The 14,950-nt window shown below is 43.4% G+C and overlaps 1 protein-coding gene across 2 annotated transcripts in view; it reads right to left on the bottom strand.

Moving 5' to 3' along the window:
• Positions 1-14,950, bottom strand: part of abl2 (c-abl oncogene 2, non-receptor tyrosine kinase) — a 51,037-nt gene that overhangs the window by 8,758 nt on the left and 27,329 nt on the right. The window contains exons 1-10 of one of the 2 annotated variants that reach the window (XM_006635047.3): positions 13,378-13,586; positions 11,399-11,569; positions 9,991-10,286; positions 7,714-7,986; positions 6,822-6,906; positions 6,265-6,442; positions 5,400-5,584; positions 4,817-4,969; positions 3,602-3,691; positions 2,604-2,777 (exon numbers count right to left, since the gene is read on the bottom strand). In XM_006635047.3, coding sequence (XP_006635110.2) covers positions 2,604-2,777; positions 3,602-3,691; positions 4,817-4,969; positions 5,400-5,584; positions 6,265-6,442; positions 6,822-6,906; positions 7,714-7,986; positions 9,991-10,286; positions 11,399-11,569; positions 13,378-13,486 — 1,714 coding nt within the window. In that variant the 5' untranslated portion in view covers positions 13,487-13,586. Of the gene's footprint in view, positions 1-2,603; positions 2,778-3,601; positions 3,692-4,816; positions 4,970-5,399; positions 5,585-6,264; positions 6,443-6,821; positions 6,907-7,713; positions 7,987-9,990; positions 10,287-11,398; positions 11,570-13,377; positions 13,587-14,950 lie in introns of those variants that run through there. The other variant, XM_006635046.3, reaches the window with a different exon arrangement.

Below are 14,950 nucleotides of genomic sequence, written 5' to 3'. Positions count from 1 at the left end.
GTATCTTAGTATTTGTTTCTTTTAACCAGGCTTGTAGTAATTGTTTATTATTTTATACAACATCTTAAAGAATTTGAGGCAGCAAAATCATGAACCTCTTCTGTTATGAGTACATTTTTTAAAACATAAATATTCTGGAAAAGCAAAGAGGGAAGCAGTCTCCTATTTTCTTGTAGCAGAAATTCTACCCAGTACAACCTAGATCTCTCAGACATTGGTCATTCCAAGCTGTGCTATATGAATACCTGCTAGTGTAAGCACACTGATGACAAACATTGGAGGGAACGCATTATATTTCTGATTTCCCAAATCTTTTAGAAACTTGAAGACTGAAAACAACTTCCAGTGAGGTCATGGTGTCTAATGAAATGTAAAATGCTTTACAATGGTATTCACCAGTTCCAACATGGATAGGTTTTGAGTTATGAGATGAGTAATGATAAAACATACTACATTACTGGGGGCCTCATCTCATCTGAACTCTCCAAAACATTTCCATTATCACAAACGACCCTTATTCTTGGAAAAGAATACAAAAATAAGAAGTACAGGACACAGGAGGGGACTACACCGTCAGATGATGCCAGTACACTGCACGGGACACGAATACAAGTACAATTTAGAAACACCAGCTGACTTGACAAGAATATTACCCCTCAAGAAAACCCATATGAACACCATGCAAACACCACACTGAATTGAACCCAGGACCCAAGAGGTTGCAGTGCTGACCAACAAACCGCCAAGTCACCAAGGTGCAAGATCAGATTAAATTATACATCACTGTATGAACACCTACTATGTACTATGGAGATGCAGATAAAGGTACTGGAAAACTACAGGTCCCAAAATGAAGACAAGACTGGAGTGGAGCAAATTATCAACAGGGAAAAAGATATAGAAATCATCAGAAAGAAATATTTACCCATATTCATAAAAAGTACAAGTATATAAAATACAACATTCAAGGACCTGAAATTAATTTAAAGTTACTTTAGTAATTTTGCAGGGGTCTGAATTTAGGGGACAAATCAGTAATACATCAGTAATACAATAATATCCTATTTAGACACTAACACAGAATTACTATAGATTGGATTAAAACTATGATTCTTTTGAAAAGACTAAGTTTTGAGAATCTACAATTATTTTCATTTTTTCAGCTATTGTGAGCAGGTATTTAATACCTTAAGACATTTCCGAATGACATCAAAAAGTTGTTTCTTGTTGTAAAGTTACAAAGAGGTTCAAAACACAAGCAAACAACAATATTTTAAATGAAATGTACCATTATAATACCAACATTCATTTAGTTGACATGAAAACAAAACGGTCGACATGTTGTGTTTTCTTTCTTCTCTTTTCAGCATGGAATAAACCTTTTACTTGCTCCTTTGCAGCCTATGCATGCTGATGCAGCTACCCACCTGAACTTTTTCAAGGTTGTGTATGTTGCAAAGTCTCATAAGATTTACTGCAGCACTTAAAAGCATTTAAAAGGGGAGATGACATTTTAAAAACTCACTTAAGGTAGATCTGTCTACTGAATTTTTAAAGTTAGGTCTGGAATCTCACCCCCCATTTTTACAGCGAATCCATTTTCTTTAGCATGATTTTCCATGCTCCATTAGCAAATCCACAATCGAATGAAGCCAAAAATGGACCAGTTATGAACTGAAAACGTCTTCTTGTACAAAAATAATGTGTTCAATAATGAAATATGGGAAAATAATATTTTATACATTTGCTGTATAATCTAGTTGCTGTTCCCTGAAATCTCTGTCCAATAAAGTTTCTCCACACAGAGAATACTGTAGCTCTGTGCACAATAACTTTAATATTAAACTTTATTGATAAACAAGCAGACTTTTCATACAAATAAATATATAAATGATACACAAATACATACTTTTAAGGTTTAAACAAAAGTGAAGTGAGAGTCGTAGATTACTGTGCTATAAGCATTATTACAAAAAGCAAGCAAATGTGACAAAGGATTACATTACAAGAGCAAAAAAAGGTTTAACGTGTTTTACATGGATATAGCATGAGCAATACTTTTGGCCTCATCTTTAAAATGACATTATGAAGAGAATTCTGACCTCTGGGCTACAGCAAAGTAAAGCAGAGCAGACACTACATGCGTTTTATTGAATACTTTGATAAGCCGACTCATCTGTCCCTGGTTGTTTATGTGGCTGGTTGACACACAGGATAAGTACCAACCTTAGAGCACCTTTTCTACAACACTGGCCTCACAAAAACTTTTTTCCAGAAATTAGCGTTTGGGAAATGTGACATCTTTCTACACCATTCCATACGCTGTGCCTACCCCGTAGACTTCAAAAAAGGGATCCCCTCAGGAAAAGGAATGGCTCTGTCTGATGGCTAAAAGTCAGCACTAAGGCAAAGATGGCAAACGAGTGCCCTGGATGAGACGAGGGGCAGCTAGTGGACTCTTGCCCTGCTCCTGCTGTGGTGCCAGCTACACTCTGACCTCCGAGCTTCAGCAGCAGTAACTGATAAAGGGATGGCAGTGACTGCGCTCTAGTGGCGGTAACCCAGGCGTTTTCTCAGCACGTGGGGTGGTGTCGCTGCAGTACCTGAGGGGGCGCCCTGCCCAGGGGGCTCCTGTCGCGATTCCACTCCCGCCTCTATGTTCTCCTTGTTCTCCGTGTGCTTCTTCAGCGTCCGAGACTTGGACGGCAGGAGGGGCAGCTGGGGGTTGAAGGCGAGAGCTGTGGTCGATGCCGTTTTACACAGCTCTTCCGCCACCTCTATCGACGGCAAAAAAAATAAAGAGAAACGATAGTTATTTCACTTCCTACCACCAGGCATTAAGGCTGGTTACAAACAGAAGCAGCTTTTCTGCTCGCGCTACATCACGCTTGCTCACCTTGACGCGAGAACCGACTTCTGTGACTCGACCACAGAGGTGAGTAGACCACCTCAGAAGATTTTATTTTAACCTTCTTGTCCTATGAAGAAGCTGTTTTAAAAAGGAGTGGCAGGAGATGAGGCAAATGAAAGACAAGGGTAATGCTTGTACTAAACCAGCATGGAGCAGTGGTCTGGGCTCTGGACTCTGGTCCAGAGGCTCACAGGCTCCATTCCTGCTTGGAAAGCTGCTGCAGTACCCTTGAGCAAGGTGCCTCACATGCCATTGCTACACTAAATGCCCTGCAAGTCTCCGGTTTGTCACTGAATTTGTTGAATTTGACGTGGAAAAACAAGGAATTAAAAAAAAAAATCAACTTCCACACATTGCTGGAAATATCATAAAGTTAACGGAGTGCCTATAATATGTGATCCTGAAATACTAAACAAAAATACTTATAGAGTAAATATCCTTTAATCTGCATTAGGAGTTCTTCAAAATGAATAGTGAAACAGAATAGGAGGCACTTCTTTTTCAAAATTGGTGGGGGTGTGGGACAAGCTACCCCCCCTCATAGCGTGTCCGAAGCTTGATTTAAAAAAAACAGTTGATCGATGCAATCCTCGGATCAATTAGCTACTAACTAGCAAAGGCTAGATGTTCTAATCTTGCTGATTTTTTTCTCTTAATTAAGTCTCTTTTGTTTATGGTTTGGGATGGTACCTTCTGAGATGCTGGAATCGTGGAACATGGTCTCAAAAGCCTGATGTATTTCAGCAAACGAAGGCCTGTCCAAAGGGCTCCACTGCCAGCCTAAAGGTTGAAACAGGAAATAAGAAATAGGCCAAAAAACAGTTAGAATTCTAGGAGGTGAAAAAGACCATCAAGAAAATAAATTGCCAAACAGGATAGGGTATATTCATCATTTCATTTTTATCAAACCCTTGTGGAGGATTTTATCCTTCACAAAAGGTGCAGGAAGACCAGATTGACCCCCTCCCCCAATTTCTTTTTATAAATTGAGAAGCACATGTATTATTTAGCTACCAAACCAAACTGGACTTCATTTCTGCTGCTGGTTTACCATCTAGAAGCTAAGGGCCTCTATAGCTTCTAACACAAGTACAATGGGCACACTGGGAGCAGCTTTGGTCACAGCTAGCGAAGGACATAGCCCCGATTAGAAGCAACCTCGTCAAATAGAGAAACTAAGCCACTGGGATACCCAGAACTCTTTATTCCTATTAGGGGATTTAGAACAGATTCCTTTCCAATTCAGCCAGCAGCCATATCACTCTGCAACTCACAATTGGCAACCAACGGAAGCTCAGCAGGTGTGAGCCTGGTCAGCACCTGGATGGGAGACCTCCTGGGAAAAACTAAGGTTGCTGCTGGAAGAGATGTTAGTGAGGCCAGTAGGGGGCGTTCACCCTGCAGTCTATGTGGGTCCTAATGCCCCAGTATAGTGACCGGGACACTCTTCTGTAAAACAGGTGTCCTTCAGATGAGACGTAAAACCGAGGTCCTGACTCTCTGTGGTCATTAAAGATCCCAGGGCGTTTCTCAAAAAGAGTAGGGTGTAAATCCGGCGTCCTAGCTAAATATCCCATTTGCCTTTAACAATCATGGCCTCCCAATAATCCCCATCTATGAATTGGCTTCATTACTCTGTTCTCCTCCCCACTGATAGCTGATGGGTGGTGAGCGTTCTGGCGCACTATGGCTGCCGTCGCATCATCCAGGTGGATGCTGCACATTGGTGGTGGTGGAGGGGAGTCCCCATTACCTGTAAAGCGCTTTTGAGTGGAGAGTCCAGAAAAGCGCTTTATAAGTTTAAGCAATTATAAATGTGTGCTTAGTGCAAGTTAAAAACTTAAGTTAATACAAAGATCTACTCTTCTGTAGACATAGGTGCCATGGATTTCAAGGGGTACTCACAGGCTCTCATCAGCTCGTACACTTTCGGTGGACAACCCTCGGGCTGCTCCATGCGGTACCCCTTCTCCAGCAGGTCGTACACCTGGGACAGGTCAATGCCTGGGTAAGGAGACATGCCATAGGTGGCGATCTCCCAGAGCAGCACGCCAAAGGCTGAAAGTCACACAGAAAAAGATAATTTACTCCCTACAGACCTAGACCAAACCTTCACCTATTACAGCATGACAATAGTTTTCTCAGGACTGCATGACATACAGGGAAAATGACTTTTAAAACAATGAAAGTTACTTGAACTTGACTGATGTATTTCACAGGCACGCATTAACAAAGTCCAGTGCCAACAGAAACAAGGAGAAGAGATTATACCAGGGAACCCCCCAGTAAACCAAAACAACCGCAGCAGAAAAGAAAAAACTTTGTGGACATTTGCATACACACTGCGTAGACAATACTCTAATGGCATAATTTATCAGAGACGCAACTTGAAAAGAAACCCGGACATTTCAGTTTCTGTGTAGATGTTCGCTGATGGAGGACAAAAAGCTGCTTGTGCAAGTAGCTGGCGCTCAGTCTGTTTACTGACCCCACACATCAGATTTGATGGAGAAGGTGTTGTAAGCTAGGCTCTCGGGCGCAGTCCACTTGATGGGGAACTTGGCCCCAGCGTGAGCAGTGTAGGTGTCCCCGGTCATCAGCCGACTCAGCCCGAAATCCGCCACCTTCACCACATGGTTCTCCCCCACCAGGCAGTTCCGCGCAGCCAGGTCTCTGAGGGAGAGAGAGACAGAGACATCAGTCCGCCCTGAAGACTACATGTCCCACAGAGTCTCGTCACACACCCTCGCAACTCACTCATTCCCATCTCCTGCTCGGGGTTTTTCATTGGCTATATATTCTAATAGTCTAATAGTTAGTGGAAGATTGTTATTCTATTATAAAAATGTTTAATCTATACCAGAGAAGATTAAAATACAGAATATACCAGGAAATGAAGCAATAAACTGCAGTCATGCCAAGTCCCCAAAACAAGCAATCAAAAAATACTAGATCAGAAACGTCCATAACTTATAGCTGCATCATGCCCCTTAGACAATGAGCTGACACATTTAAAAATCTCTTTCAGGTCATCAAAAAAAGGAGACCCAAGGTTTTGATTTTGACACATAAAAAAGACAGGGATTGGAATTAGCTGTGCCTAGCTATCTAAGCAACTCAGCTGGCTACTCAAATAGCAACCACAATGGATTCGAATCCTACTCGTCTACTACCACTGCACTGCACAACATTTGTACTGATTTTTGAACAAACCCCAATTGTAGATCTGTAGTTGGTTTATATGCTCACTGCAAGAATAAAAACTTTAAGGCTGATGGAATGCACTCCGGACCTTTAAACAAAAGTCCTTTCATTCTGAAGATGCAGGTGCTGGGATCCAGGAGCTAGGTTACCTGTGGATGAAGTTCTTCTTCTCCAGGTACTCCATGGCAGAAGAGATCTGCGTGGCCATGTAGAGCAGCACCACAGCGTTCACCTCCTCGCGGTCACAATCCCGCAGGTAGTCCAGCAGGTTCCCATGAGGCATGTACTCCGTCACGATGTAGAACGGCGGCTCTAGAGTGCACACGCCTGCCAGGGACAAACACTTGCTTACCAAGCTGCAGGCAAGCAGTTACAGCTTCCTGACAAGATGCTGAAAGCTATGTTCAAAAACCTAGACACAGGCAGGACTCTTGTACACGGAGATGATATAGAAGTCATAAGGTACCGTGCAATAATACTTTAAGAATTAAAGATTTCGGTATTTCCTTTACGAAAGGAAAATCTTGGGAACAAAAGACTCACTTATAAAACTGTACGACAGCAGATGTGTACAAGATTTTCCCAGGATTGCCGGGTTTCTGCTGTTGTTGTACAGTACCAAGTACACACAGGACCAGCTTTCTGGATCGCTCGGCAAGTAAGGGCCGTGCTCTCCAGACCCAAAGCGCAGCACCAAGTAACTCACCTAGCAGCTGCACCAGATTGGGGTGTTTGACTTCTTTCATGACTGAAGCCTCTTTCAAAAACTCCTCTACTTCCATTGTGTCTTCCTACATAATGCAGTAAAAGAACAAAAGAAGTCTTAGAGACGATCACATGCTTTGATATCCAAAATATACACTTCTATGTCTAAGACAGGGGTGTCCAATCCACTTTTTGGAGGGCTAGTATGTCGACAGGTTTTCATTCCAACTCAGTTTTAACATAACTGGGCCAGTTTGTCAGTGTTTCATAACTGCTCAGGTGCTGGCGCTTTAAAGAGAGCTAGAACACACCATCCCAGGCAGTGTAATGCACAGTCCAGTGACTAGATGGAAACACATAAATTCTTTATGAAAATACTAAAAAGCTTTCTGCAGATCAGCCAAGATATATTCTGTCTGAAACGGTTGTGGGAAATTTTCTGGACTACTCATCACTGATAAAACAAGACTCTTTTCCAACGGTGACTGTATATTCCATTTGATTGCATCACTGGATTTCCCCCCAGGAGTGGTCAGGAACCTCCAGTCTGCAGAGGTTTTTAAAATTCCATTGGAAAGCTCATTTACATACTCTGTCCTGTGAATTTTGTATTTTTATTAGATGTTTTTGATTTTAACTAAGTTTTTCCCTTCGTTGTAAATAATTGAGGTTTTCAACAGGTGCAATAGAAATAAACCAGATTGCGCTATTTAGGTATAAATAATGAGCAATGTGAGGTAATGATATTTCATATCAAAGATAAAGGGTGACACATACATGTTTCTGCTAGATTCCCCTACCCAAACCTCTGGAATGTCAAACCCCAGTTACACTAGTGAACTGCCGGGCCACAATGAAAGCTCTTTATCTGCTGGTAATCTACCTATCCTGACCTTGAGTGTCTTGACGGCCACAGTCAGGTTGTACTTCTTCCAGAGTCCGACGTACACCTCGCCGTACTGCCCGCCGCCCAGCTTGTGCTTCATGGTGATGTCGGTGCGCTCCATCTCCCACTTGTCGTGGATGGGCGACACCCCGTAGACGGTGGGCTTGTTGCACTTGGGTGCGGGGTAGTGCAGGGTGGTGACCAGGCCGTCCGCCACCGTGGAGTGATGGTGCACCAGCTCTGCCAGCGTGCTGAAGCGGCTCTCCGCCGTCACGTACACCTGGGGAGGCGGGGGGCTGTGTTACGAAGCACCCTGACTGGATCATGAGACCAGAGCTTGTTCCCGTCTCTCCAGGGCTGACCCCCGCAGGGGTTAGGGAAACCAGCTCATCTACATTCACCCCGCCTGAACAGCTGGTGTCCATTTATACCGCTAGCAGTGAGAAACTGGACTGGCCTGCCAGGTGAGGAGTCATTAATACTCTCTGCGGCCCCTAAACCCAAGGGTACCTCAGCGACTCCTGCCTTTCCTTTTATTTTTATTTTTCAGGTCTTAAGGCCACAAAGAAAATTATATCGATTTCAGTTCACATCCCTGAGAACTTGATAATTGTCCTGCTTTCTGAAAGGTGCTTTTGGACAGCTAACATATATTGTTAAAATTGATAACTTACACAGTTCTCATTTGTTAAGTTCACATATGAGAAAACAAAAAAACGTTGGGTCTCTGAGAAAAACGTCAAGGGAAACAGAAGGAAGATAAAGAAACAGAGATCTATGGAGAAGAACCCCCCCTAACTTTCTTAGCTTGTGCCGTGTGAGTGGAAATTGTTCTGATCAGTCTTGGACTGGATCAGTCAGGCCAAGTAATCTTAGCGCCGCAATTTAAAATTTGTTAGAGAGAGCTTGCTGTCCTAGTGTAATGTTTAATGTTGTGTACCTGTGTAATTGTTTTCTTAATAAATATTGGTCTGTCTAGGTTTTACCTCTGATTTACTACCTTTTTGTCAGGGCTGTGCCTGAGAATAAAAAGAGCAGACATGCCACAAAGTGTTACCAACTGTTCATGTATGTTTTTGACATTTTAACCATTTTATTTAACTACACTATTTTCCTGACCCCCTTAAGTCTGTATTAACATGCAAAAATATCTGACTTGAGTCATACATTTTGAGCAGTAACACTACTGACAAATACAGATCTGACCAGCAATGTGTAAGTGCAACTTCCACTCCGGCTTAATAAGAAGTGGTAATGGAGACTAAGACCACAATGATGCTCAGAAGACAAACTAACGTCTGAGAGGGAGACAATAATTAAAATATAGCTCAAGAGGGCCATAAATGATTTAAAAACAGCACAATGCAACTCTTTGCAAAAGTAACATTGGATATGAAACATTTACTGGTATTTCAGGACTTTTTAGTGACCATTACACCATACATCCACAAGGGGGCAGTGGGGTTAAATAAATTACTTAAGAGGCTACATGCGCATGTTTGTAAAAAAAAACCATGACATGAAGTCTCTGTTTTAGTCATTCACCTCTGCAAGCTTTTCTCCTGCTTTTCAGCACTCTTTATAAATTTCATCAGCTGTTAGAAATATGGGGAAGAAAGCAGGAATTGGCAATCTCATAGAAAGCCACTGTGTTGAGACGTATGGTGTAACACAGGGAGTTCCACCTCTGATTCAGAGGTAGATCGTAAACCAGCAGCTACTTGAAAACAGTGAACAAAGAAAACCGCTGTGTTCATGCCTGTTAGTCTCCATGTGTGGACATCATATGCCAGCTGTGACTGCATATTGTAAGGAGTGTCCCTTCATCTGAGACACTAGCTAGCTGGAAGAAAGACCTTGCAGGATTGCTCGGAACACTAGATAACCTCGCTTACATGGGTGACCTTAGCTACAGGTACAGACGGACAAAGCATACAGGGAGACCATCCATTCTGAAATCTACCATTACTGCCTAGGGCTTTGGGAAAATCTTCCTATAATGGCATGCTCTAAGCTTACTCCTTGGGTTACGTGATGATCTCATACAAACCACAGCATGCCACTTTGCCGTCCTTGTAAAGTAATGGAAAAAAAAAAGATCTGTTCGGTTCAAAAGTAAGATTATGAAGTGTCTGAAGCAAGGGGATTTTTTTTTCTTCTCAGCTGGCTTCAGGAATTCGTACACTGCAGGGTTCGCAGGTCTCAGCACGGAAGCCGGGGGGGAAGGGGGGGGGGGACTGGAATTCTTAATCCTAGGAATAATACTAAATGGGTCGGGACCGACCTTGGCGTCCGAGGCGGTGTTGATGCGGTAGTGGTAGACGCGGCCCTCGTAGCGCAGCGAGATGGACAGCTGGCCGGGGCTGCTCTCGCTCTCCCGCACCAGGAAGCTGCCGTTGATGAGGCTGCTGAGCAAGTACTCGGCGGCGCTGCGCGACACGGGGCCGTGGTACCACGAGTGCTTCTCCAGGCTGTTGACCGGCGTGATGTAGTTGCTGGGCACCCAGCCCTGCCCGTTCTTGGAGCGCACCTCGCTCCACTCGCCATTCTGGTTGTAGCCCAGCACCCGCAGCTTCTCCCCTGGGTGAGGCAGAGCACACACACACACACTCCGTCACGGATCTGCGGCAGGGCTCACCAGAGCAGAAGAGACTATTTCTAAAGCCATCTACAATGGCTGGCTAGAACACACATCGATATTTAAAACAACAAATTCATAAGTAATAAAAATTTAAAAAGTCATAAATATCAGAAATCGACTTATTCCTATAAAGGGACTTAGGAAAACTCTGGGAGCCATATAAGAATTATATACTTGGATGACCCAGGAACATTAAATATCCTAAGAAAATCATTAGACACAGGCAATGTCAATGAACTGAGGAAATAACAGGAAAAAACGCAGTTATACTGGCAGGTTGGAACATTCTGTTGACACTTTACATGTGTGTTACATGTGCTGGAGAAAGCAGATTGTCCAGGTCCGTTTTGATTTATTTCATTGTCAAATAACATCTAGCTCACAAAACAACTTTGTTCAAACAGCTTCGAAACACACAATATCATGTTTCAGTTCTCGCAGACTGCATTTTTCAAATCTAACGGGCAAGTTTGAAAAGGGCCTGCGTTTTCTTCACTCATCCTTACGTTATCATTTTTTACCCAATGTCATCTTCTCTTCTTAAGGAATTACGTATTAAATCCGGACAAACGAGGGTGTGGAGTAGGCCCTGCCTGAAATTCGGTGATTCAGTGTAGTTGAACATTAATTCCACTGTGGGGAGGGCAGCCACACTCATCGTACAATAATCAGGTTTGTTTGAGTTTTGTTTGAGAAGATACTGAATCTGTGTGCGAATTCCGCAGAGGTCTGAGGCAACGCTGTATGCCCGACGCAAGAGAGGAATCTCTTTGATCGGTGCCCTCGGAAAGGAGGATGCAGAAAGGAAAAGGTGAATAATGCATAACTGGAATTGTTTCTCGATGACACATTTCTCATTGCTGATGTGGCATACGTAACAGCCCTGTTAAGCGATGGATTTGGAAGTGGATTCAAAGGACAAAAACCCACCATCTACCAAACTGGTAAGAAACAAGCATCCCAGGAGTTCAGCATGTGAATCTCCACTATAAGCATCTATAACAGGCCATGCAAGGTTCAGGCTGTTCCTGAGATCAGGAGTGTCTCTCACCTTTGGTGATGCTCAGGGTATTGTCCCCACTGGCCACAAAGTCATAAAGTGCAACAAAAAGGTTGGGGTCGCTCTCCGTGGCGCCCAGCAGGTTCTCCTTGGAGCTCCAGCGCACTGCTTCCGTCAGAGCCGAGGAGTCGGGTTCGAGGCCGTATGGGCGGTGCAGAGCCTCTGGAAGGTGACAAGACACAGGAAAGTCAACAAAGCAATTCGGGGATACAGGAGAGCCACAGGGACACTCGTCCAGGATGCTAGTGTGAAACGCAACAGTGGGGGCTCAACAGGAGCCACGGCCAGCAGCGACCCTAGTTTGGGGGGACCCCACTTGCGCCCCATTTATTTTTTTAAAGTTCACAAAAACTTATTTTGTTCAGAATCTAAATCCAAGAGGATGTGAGCATTGTAAATGCAACAGTTGGTGCTACTTGGAAAAAATCATTGCTATGGTTTTCAACCTGGGGTCACTACCAGAGACCCCCAGAGCTTTTCAAAGCACCCAAAATCAAAGGGAGGTTGTAGCCCAAGTATAGTTGTGTGCAAAACTCTCACAACGAGTCTACTCTGACTACGCTTATGTGGATCTGTACCTCTGCTGTTCTGGCTTCCAGATTTTAGAATTCAAATTATGAACCTGTATAGTTACAGAGTAGGAACAATAGGTTTATTCCATGCTGAAAAGAGAAGAAAGAAAACACAACATGTTCAGCTGTGGAGCCTTCTTCAGGTGTGAGAAAGACCCCTGAACTGTTTTAGAGAAGTAACAGCGTGATTTTATGCTTGAATCCATCATTAAAAGTGAGTTGTTCAAAAGTGATCATGCTGTTGGAACTCGTCCTAAAAACCACTTAGTCAAAGCTAAGCTAATAGGAATTCAAATTGACTAAGGAAAAAGTTGGAGCATCTTTTTACATTTATATTGCAACCCACTGCACAAACACCAAAATCTCTTGCACACAATTTCTCAGTAAGAGACAAATAAGCGCTCATTAGAGGAGGCCATTCGATCCATCTAACTCATTTGGTTTCTAGTAGCTAATTATCAACCTGTGGTTTTTGAAAGACACCAGCACGTGAGTTTCAACAACACGGCGGGGTGTGCAGTCTGCAGATTTGTCACTACCAGGGTAAAACAATGCCTCCTGCTCTCAGTTTTCTCTGCTGTGACCCTAACTTGAGAGGAGACTGGACTATCCCCTTTCTCATTCTTTTACCTAAAACAATATAGTTCAAGCACACCTGGCCAGACCACCGAAGGAAGACCACCGCAGTTGGCACCCTTCCATCCTGTATCAGAAAGCCATTATTCCTAGTGAGGCTCACTCCTCAAAAAGCAGGGGAAGAAAGCTGGGACCACACCCTGGGTGGGACACGAGCTCATCACCGGGCTTGTAAACGGAAACAATTTCGAGATGCCTCCTAACCTCGACAACGTGCGTTAAAAAAGGAGAAACTGGAGCGCTTCGCAAAAACCCATTTAAACACCGAAAGAACGTGCAAACTCCACACAGAAAGCCCCTTTGTCTGGCATTAAATCCAGCTACAACCAACAGCGCTAACCACCATGCAGTACTGTGGGCATAAACCTGAGACACCCTGGACCCTTGATCTGAAAGGCCAAAGCTCTTGCAATCCAACAGAAACACAAAGTTTCATTTCTTCATGTGCTTCTCAACCATGTTGTCTACACATATCCTTGATAAGCCAGAGCGGCCAAAGTTTAACTCAATCAGTGAATATAATATACTGTGAGGAATAACCTTTGATAGAGGTGCAATCAATGTACTTCTAGTATAACAAAAACAGTTGTTTCTACATTTCTTTTTTTTTAGCAATACACGAACCGACAGGCTGATTAGATTTTGCCACAAGCAGCGAAGTCAGAACTACAGAAAGCCGCTTAACAGCCTGAAAAATAAAACCTTAGAAGGTGTGTCTGGAGGAGCAGTGCGGCTCTGTAACAGTGATCCAGCCCTTGGTACCTGAGAGGCTAGTCTGATAGACATCTTCCGAGCTCTGGGAGAGGTGGCCCGTCAGTCTGCTCCACTCTTCTTCGAAACTGCTGGAGGGCGGAAGAGTCCGCAGGAGCATGCTCTGTCCCCTTTTCTAAAGGAATCAATTTCCCCTAGTCAATCCTTCAGTGGCCTTAACAGACACCCATGGAGGACTCTGCTCAAATCAGGCAAGGCACCTCTCCCACACGGCTATATGCCTCAGAGCAGTGAGCAGTGGGAGTGGCGCTGTGGGCAGAGGAATGTCACGCTCCACCCCTCCACCCTTAGGTCTCCTGGTTTGTTGCGGAACAGCTGGCAGGGGATCGCAGAGCGAGTCAGGGCAGCTGTGCTGCAGCTCAAAGGCCCGGGCACCTCGCCAGTCCTGGTGTGGTTTAAGGGGGTCTGAATATTTCCTTCTGGCCCACGCCTAATAAGGCAGAGGCTCTTCTCTATAGAAACCGATCACTGTTGATCTCGGAATTCTCATTGCGAAAACATTTTTCATTATCTAAAAGAAACTGTACAGCACTGGGCAAAGGTCCAGTATTAAAATGAGAGGTCCGCCACTGCTTAAAGTCGAAGGGATAACAACAAGGTTTTTCCATGTTTCAAATATTTCTAGAACAGCTGAAACCTAGAAGAAAAAAACCCATTTCAGAATTGTATGTGGAAGAAAAGGGACACAACTGCTTTGAGACCTCCATATTATGTTCTTTGTTCCTACAATTAATTCATGACACAACAAAGTCTCCAGCTGTAGAGCATTTCGAGAAAAACATTGCCAGCTGAATCTTCCAATACTATGTCTTCTGGATATTATTAGAGGGTACATTCTGCATTGACAGATTGCTTAACATATAAGAAAGTAAAATTAGGGAAAAAACAGGGCTACAATCCCCAATCCAAATCATTCTGTACATTACTTACTTACACAATATAGGTTTAAAATCAAATAACTGTTGGAATCAAGTAAAATCCGTATCCTGTCCCTGATAAGCTTATCCAGGCCAGACCAGGCCCTGTTCAGCATGAAAATTACACACTCAAAATGCCAGACAGCAGTGTAAGAGTTACAGTAGTTTGCAATTAGTGACAGGTGTGAGCAGCAGAACAGACAGTACTGCTGAACTTTGTTTTGTCGGCATTCCAAGTTGAATGGTTTCTGATTGCAGCCTGTGCTCCAACTTGACTCTATGGCAGATGGGCGATGTTTATGGTTCAGAAGCCAATTTCCACCCCCTTCCAAGCATTTTTTCTTTTTGTCTCTTGGCGCAACTCAAAAGTCCTCTACCACAGGGCACTAACTTTGGAGAATCCAGTATGTCTGAAACATCTCATTTCCTTTACGTTGGCATGCTACAATTACACCTTAATGTAGAATTCCATCTCCGTTTCATTGTGTGTTCTGTGTCTGACAAAGTCTGGGAATGTAAAAAATTAGGAAACATCTTAAAACTAAAAAACATACTGTGCATTCCTTTGGAAGCTAAACACACAAATGTCTGTCAGAGACTCAATCTGTATATAATGCTCTATCTTAAGATCAATTAAAGCTTATTTA

This window comes from Lepisosteus oculatus, chromosome 9 (genome assembly GCF_040954835.1).
Source record: "Lepisosteus oculatus isolate fLepOcu1 chromosome 9, fLepOcu1.hap2, whole genome shotgun sequence".
Classification (NCBI taxonomy): domain Eukaryota; kingdom Metazoa; phylum Chordata; class Actinopteri; order Semionotiformes; family Lepisosteidae; genus Lepisosteus; species Lepisosteus oculatus.
This window is presented reverse-complemented; position numbering and strand designations above follow the sequence as displayed.